The 7,500-nt window shown below is 35.4% G+C and overlaps 1 protein-coding gene across 3 annotated transcripts in view; it reads right to left on the bottom strand.

Annotated features, from left to right (window-relative positions):
* Positions 1–7,298, bottom strand: part of LOC144444456 (uncharacterized) — a 9,550-nt gene extending 2,252 nt beyond the window's left edge. Inside the window, exons 1-8 of one of the 3 annotated variants that reach the window (XM_078133877.1) lie at positions 7,175–7,298; positions 4,302–4,437; positions 2,743–2,940; positions 2,161–2,250; positions 1,926–1,988; positions 1,369–1,466; positions 290–484; positions 1–9 (exon numbers count right to left, since the gene is read on the bottom strand). The exon at positions 1–9 is cut by the window's left edge and continues 102 nt beyond it. In XM_078133877.1, coding sequence (XP_077990003.1) covers positions 1–9; positions 290–484; positions 1,369–1,466; positions 1,926–1,988; positions 2,161–2,250; positions 2,743–2,940; positions 4,302–4,434 — 786 coding nt within the window. In that variant the 5' untranslated portion in view covers positions 4,435–4,437; positions 7,175–7,298. The remainder of the gene's footprint in view (positions 10–289; positions 485–1,368; positions 1,467–1,925; positions 1,989–2,160; positions 2,251–2,742; positions 2,941–4,301; positions 4,438–7,174) is intronic. The other 2 variants (XM_078133880.1, XM_078133879.1) reach the window with 2 other exon arrangements.
* Positions 7,299–7,500: the final 202 nt, after the last annotated feature.

The following is a 7,500-nucleotide window of genomic DNA, read 5'->3' as shown; positions in this document are numbered from 1 at the left end:
TTGCAATATCTGTATAAAAAAAATTACAGAAATTAAAACAAATCTATAACTAATTTATTCACATTCCTTCCTTCATTCCTTCATTCATTCATTCATTCATTCATTCAGTTAGCCAACCAGTCAGTCAGTCAGTTATTCATTCAGTCAGTCAGTCAGTCAGTCAGTCAGTCAGTCAGTCAGTTACATGGCCAAGCTTGTTGATGGTGGCGTAACACTGGGATTCTTGTAGAAAAGTCTTCGATGTTATATAAAATGAACTATAACAAGTCAGTCTACTTTAATAACTTACTTGCAGTGATTGTTTAAAGCAACTTTGGGCCTTTCCAAGGTACTTTTTCTCCTTTCTGTGAATATACCCTTCAAGAAAAACTACTCTTGCCATAAGATATAAATTGTTTTCTGTATAAGGCAGGATATCTTTGGCTTGTCTGTGTAACTCCCAGGCTTCACCGATATCCAGATCAAAACATGCAGCAAGTCCATTCTGAAAGTACATACATAGAAATTGTATTATATGTATGCATTCCTGGTATGTCGTGATATGCAATGATATTATGATATAAAGTATTATGGTACATGAAAAATACGAAATTATAAGGTATGCTGATATTGTGATATATGATATGATATGATATGTGATATATGATATGATATAATATGATATGATATGATATGATATGATTATGATATATATGATATATGATAGGATATGATATATGATATATGATATATGATGACATTACATGATATGATATATATGACATGATATGATATATGATATGATATGATATATTTACATATGATCTCATGAAATCAATGTTAGTTTTATGTCATAATGCTCCTAGTATGATTCTGCAGACTAATACAAATTCGAGTCGGTAGGCGGTAGGAAAATCGGAAGTGAGCATGCTGGCTGTTTACATGCTTTTTAGATAGAATAAAATTTATCAAATAAAAATAAAAGTACCTCTACGTATCAAACACATGCCACCCACGGATATATGTAACGTAATGTGTGCAATTACGTTTTGAAAGCACATAATTATTGCGATAACTTGATCCATGGAAGTATACTTCCATGCTTGATCGTAGGCATAGGATTGGCAGGAACACTCGAACTTTAGGGAGAAAAAATAGTTCGGTAGAATAGGGGTGATATGGGTATTTGATCTGCCCTGTTTGACGTCACACAGGTGAAGATTTGCACGTATTTATGTGATAAGATATGATATGATATAATATGATATGATCATTTTTGTTCTTTCTTTCATTATACACGTTTAAGTGTCCATCCACATCTCTACTACCATGCCAACAAACGTACACTCTCGATAATTATAACTGACTCCATATATAATTAAGACTTACATAAGTCAATGTCACAACCTGTAGATCAGCGGCTGCTGAAGAACTGAGATTAAGTCTGCTAATGTTAATAAGTTGTCTGTCAATCTCTTCTCTGTTTCCTGATGGATGTATATACACAAAAAGAATAATTGGAATTGAAGTCCAAATTACAAGATGGCGTCAGTCTAATTAAACCAACCTGAATATTACCCCATAGATATTATATAATGTATTGTAGAATATGGTGTTTACATGTTTTGAACCCTGTTTGGAGGTACTTTCCCAAATATTTCTGGATGTCGCAGTTTGGCATTTGGCATAATGTGTTGATGGATTTGGTCAAACTGTATGGCAAATTTCAAAATAATCTAAAAGGAATTGACCAATTGCTATACATGCATTGATAATCAAAATTCATTACACGTGCACTCGCACACAGATATACATGTACGCACCCATGCACGCGTACTCACACACGAACACGCACTCAAACAAAGCAAACACATGCACGCGCGCGCGCACACACACACACACACTCACTCACAGCACCATCATTATAATGTATTCAATGGTCTCACCTGCCATTAACAGATCTGCCAAATTCCTAGCAAATGTGACATACCTCTTATTTTTTAAGATACCTGAGAAGAGTGAAAAATAATAAAATAATTTAAATAGGATATCACCTCTAGGTGTTTTAACGATTATGTCAAATTGGAGGATTCCAAGGTAAGTCCCTGTATTAGTAATCTGTGTATTCCTATAACCTTTCATAGAATTCAATACATGAATTAGTAATATGACAAATCTTACCTGTTTTCTTGATAAGTGGCATCTGTACAGGTAAACAACCCGTATGTACCGGTACTTCTCTCTTCTTCCGTCTTTTTCTACGGTGATATTCTAAAAATAAGATTTATGCAACCACATCAACGACAAAATCATCTTTGCCTGAAACGTATAATTGGAGAATTAGCCACCTACACTCAAATCAAACATCCGTTAAGCATTCATGCCATCCATTCGTCCATCCATCCATCCATCCATCCATCCATCTGCCAATATATACATTTATCTGCCGGTATGTCTGTCTGTCTGTCTGTCTGTCTTTATCTATCTGCCTCTGCCCGTCCGCCTGCCTGCTGTATTTCTGGATATTTGTCCATTTGTCTGACTGTCTGCTTCTATCTGTTTGTCTGTCTCTGCCTGTCTTCCTATATTCCTATATTCCTATATGTTAAGTCATCATTGTCTGTCCCTCCCTCTTTTTTGTATAATACATATATAAATCTATCATCCATCCATCATTTCATTTCCTCTGCAACACGACATACACACATACGAACAAACCGTAAGACAATATAGGAAAGTCGGCGTATAACTTAATCTACTTACCCGATGTACAAATGGGTTCAAAGTCACCACTACATTCTGGAGTAACTGCTAACGTGTTTGTGATCGCCTGGACTGCAGTTTTATCTTTTCCAATGTGAATATTTATTGTCGAGTTGGTGATAGTTGTGGCTGAGAGATCGCAAACGATATTTTCACTTCCATCAATAGAAATCCTATCGTTGACGAAGTTGTCTTCTTCTAAGTCACAAAATACAGAAATGTTTGATCAATGTTTAGTATTGACACAGCTTTTTTAAATATTATCAGCCATGCAACGTGTCTGTCTATAGATAAAGGTAAAGAAGAGTAATGTAAATGTAATGGTGATAGTGTACCTGAATCATAGTGGCCTTCGCTTGCAATTCAAATGTATTATTTCAAAATAGCATCAAAAGTACTAGTATTGTGGTATAAACGATTCCATGAAAATCACTTACGGATTATTCCACTACAATTATAAGACCTAAAAAAAAATTGTTTGGTTCCGGTTACACGACCCCATCTAGTTTTTCCCAGCTGACCCTAAACTTATTTTTTACGTATTCGAGAAAAAAATAAAATTGCAAATAAAGTTTTGCAAAAAATAGTGGATGCGATAACTGACATCAACTTAGAAAGACAATGAATGTAAAACTGTTCTTCCAATAATCACGTAACGGCTGTACATCTGATGGGAAGAAATCGATTGCAGAGATGCCATATGGATAACAACGGGAAACCTAACTACCTGAATTAGATACTCACACATGAAAAATGGAACTTAAAAATAAAATCTACCTACCCCAGCTATTTTAAAATTGAGCGTAATCGGAACCACACATTAATCTTTTTTAGGCCTATATAGTAGACAACTAAGTTTGCATCTGTAATATATGGTTAGGAATACTAGAGATGTTTTACATTATTAAGAAACCTTGTCATACAGAAATAAATGTGCAATGTTCCTTAAATCTTTCTGTAACATTCCTGGCCTTAAACCTAAAGGGTTAGGCAGTTAAAAAGACCATGGCTAGTATAGAGAACGATGCAAGTAAATAAAGGTTTGTTTTCTGGCATGGGGAAACTGTAAGAAAACAGTTCTAAGGCTTCAATAAAACTCATATCTACAGTTGTTGATCGCAAACTAACTTCCGACCTGTTCACAGAGAAAGTATGATACTCCCACCAAAGTAGTTTCCGGATGATATGGTTGCCTGGGGGTTTTAATGACAATGTGACAGCAAACCCCCGCTTGTGTCTGTATTTCTAGGGTCAATAATACCTAAATACGACAAATCTCGCAATGTCCACTGTCCTTATGCTATCCAAGTTAGTAAAAAGTCATAGCTTCGACTCATTGAAATACCATCATAACTACAACATTGTATGATTAGATATTTACTCTTAACAATGACTGTTTATCAGCTTGGTTGATAAATTGATTTAAAAACTTAAGGTTATAACACACAAGCAGTTCAAAGTTTTTCAAACATTGAGTTTTTGATTTGTCTTGGTTGACAATCCTTATCAGAATGACAAATACCATAGTTACAGCTGATCACTACTCTTATCAAACATACTTGCATTTCCTGTGCTGTCTTCCTCCAAGCGTTGATGATAGGTGTGGAACAGTCTCTTCCAGATGACAACTAGTATGTCCATCACACCAACAACAACTTTTAGCATCAATGATAATATTGCTTTTGTAGCCATCTACTGGAAATAAATGAAAGCAACAAAGATAGGTCTGGTGTGATCTATTGTTTAATTAATTAACACAAATATTGGCATGGTTCAGACATGCAACCTGGTTTTTAATCATTCTGGTGACATTACAGTCAAATGAGTAGACTGAATCTTTGGGTTTTCACACATTCTTGGGGTATCTTCTGCTACACATTCATTATTAAGAACCTAGGTACTGGATGCCAACATGATTTCTATAACTAAACCACTTCTGGTCAAAGTCAGCACAAAAAGTTGTTCAAACAATCAGTGAACCACAACTGTTATAGTGATGTAAACAGTGTATAAGTAGCATCCTGAGCTGACAAATATACCATATTTGGACATTATAACTTCCCCAATTAACTTTATCAGAGACTGTGTTAGTGGATGAATTTTAAATTGTATCTCATGCACCTCAGGACTTCCTGAGTAACGACTTTGACTATAATGTAAGTGGAGGTGTAAATGGTAATAATACTGTAATAGGAACTAGACTACAAGAGTAATGACTTTGACTATACTATAAGTGGAGGTGTAAATGGTAACGATACTGCATAGGAACTAGACTACTTGGTACTGTAGTTGTTCACTTACTGAAGCATACAGTATAACCATCACTTCGTATTGACAGAACACAAACCTGTGGTATTTAGGCATAATTGTGGGAGGTTAATGACACGTAACATAATTCAATAAATGTTTACTAAAATAACTCCTTTATATTCCATTGACTGCTTACAATGCCAGAAAACAACTTGTAAAACGACACCAATGATGTACGTGTGTATACATGTACATTGGCAAAAAAACAGTACTACTACTCGGTCAGCTTAATTGTTGCTTTAATGGCGAGCCTCTAGAGCTAAACAGTTTCTAAACTCGGCTTGTACCATATTGATTACACAACTTGCGTGATATATTCCACTATTGAATAAACCGTCATTATTGTGCATGTGCACTTATTGACTTAAACAACCACATGAGAATCAAGTTGTCTTCAACATTCTGTATAATACACAATATTCTATACGGCCTTTGACCTGACCTAGGACTAGGTTATAATACTACACCTCATTATACAGTCATACTGCGGTTGTCACGATGTAATATGTTAATGTACTGTCGCATTCCTAAAGTGATACACTCAACATGAGATTTTCAAAATGTTATTTTTAAATTGCTGTGTTAAGAATATAGTTTATTTTGTGACAATAAACACTTGGCCAGATCACATGCCTTGCGCAGGCGAGAAATATGAGGTCGCAATACTTCCAAACGGTTTGACCTTTCGGAGTAGGACAGGATATTTGAATTGTCACCACTGGTGTACACTTACTTAGGATTAATTAATACAATCAAAAATGGGAATATCACAAGAAGTAGGAGAAAGTAATATTTCTGTGATTTATGAAATTGAATATTTAAAAAAAATGAAGAAATTACATGTTTAAGGGGCGAGATCAATTAGTTCAATGTAAAATGTAGGATAAAAAACTAAATTCTTTTACATTGGGTTGGGGGTTGAGGTTGAGCCATTTTGGTTCTCAGCCTACAAAAACACTTTTACTTTTACTTTTATTGGATATGTTTGTACCCCCTAAATAGTAAATACAAATGTTTCTATTTAAAAAAAAAGAAGAATTGTTGCTATAGGAAATGCATGGCACTAATTCAAAATAAAAAATCTTTACCTCACTGGCTTTGTATTCATGGCATAATATTTTACTACAAACTGATTTGAAAGTGTTCTGTCTAAAACATGTTCAACTTTTGCAAATTTAGTTAGAAGCGGGTGGGGTGGGGGTGGGGTGGAGTGGGGGTGCCATGGGGGGGGGGTTCTGAGGCCTAACTAAAACAATTTAGTTTTTTAATACTACATTAACATTGAACTATTGATTTCGCTCCTACTACATGAAAATCACATTCTGTTATTTCATTTACGTCTCTCCAAGTACGCCGCTGCTCCAACATTAACTGAACGTCCGGTCCTCAACCTCTGTTCTTTTCCGTCACTTTATACATTTATAGAGTTCGCATGAACAAAAGTTTCATTTTATTATACTGTATTACTATTCGTCATTGTGAAGTGTGGATCGAGCCTCTTGCATGGTATTCATATGTATCCGTTAGTACTTTTGTTGACTTTCTGGCGGGCATACAAACTTACAAAGTTTATTGGCCGCTACAGTTTTATTACTCAGTATTTTCGTGTGAAATTGTGCCACTTTACTCTATAACTTATAGCCTAACTATCTCAGCATACAGACATCTAGCTGCAATAATTGTAGCTTTGTTTTTATTTACAATATTTTTAAATCTTTTTTATATCTTATTTTGTGTACCTAAACATTTTCATTATCAGGGTTTCCAAAAAAACAAAGAAAATTAGCGGAGGACCGACAGCGGGGGCGTGAAACCGATGCAGTTTAATACTGCACTAGTACTTGTGTAAAATCCACTACCTAGTGTAAATATTACACATGATACAGCGAGGAGAACAAGAGTCGAAGGCCATTTCACGGAACATGTTACAATGTCCAATATAGGCTAAACGTTGTCGTAATTGCGACCTTCAATTAATGTAATTTGCTTACACGATTTACAAAGAATGGGCCGCGATTATTACGCAAGGTGCAGAATACACCAACGTCATTGAACGATCTCTAAACATGCTATTGAGAAGATCTACCCGTGTCACAAGTAACTATACTGGTAGCGTACTCACCTGTGTTATGCTATCCTTTCACAACACGATTATAAAGTTCAATAAGCCGCCATGTCAAAATCTGTGTCGTAGAATGATTAATAGACACAGACGTGAACGCACACAGCCATGTTTTTGCTGCACAACAGTAGTGCCTATGACTCATACCCACATGTGACCTCCATTGACCTTGGGTTCCTGTAACTTATGCATATGTATGTTTGGACGTAATCAGGACGTTACCTATGAGCCCCATATATGACAATAATACGGAGGCTTAATGAGAACACAGGTGTAGATTTTTTTTAACCATGTGAGTAGTTTTTTTTACCATGGGAGTAGTCTTT

The sequence above is a fragment of the Glandiceps talaboti genome, chromosome 13 (genome assembly GCF_964340395.1).
Source record: "Glandiceps talaboti chromosome 13, keGlaTala1.1, whole genome shotgun sequence".
Classification (NCBI taxonomy): domain Eukaryota; kingdom Metazoa; phylum Hemichordata; class Enteropneusta; family Spengelidae; genus Glandiceps; species Glandiceps talaboti.
Note: the sequence above shows the minus strand (reverse complement) of the source record. Positions and strands in the feature narration are given on the sequence as shown.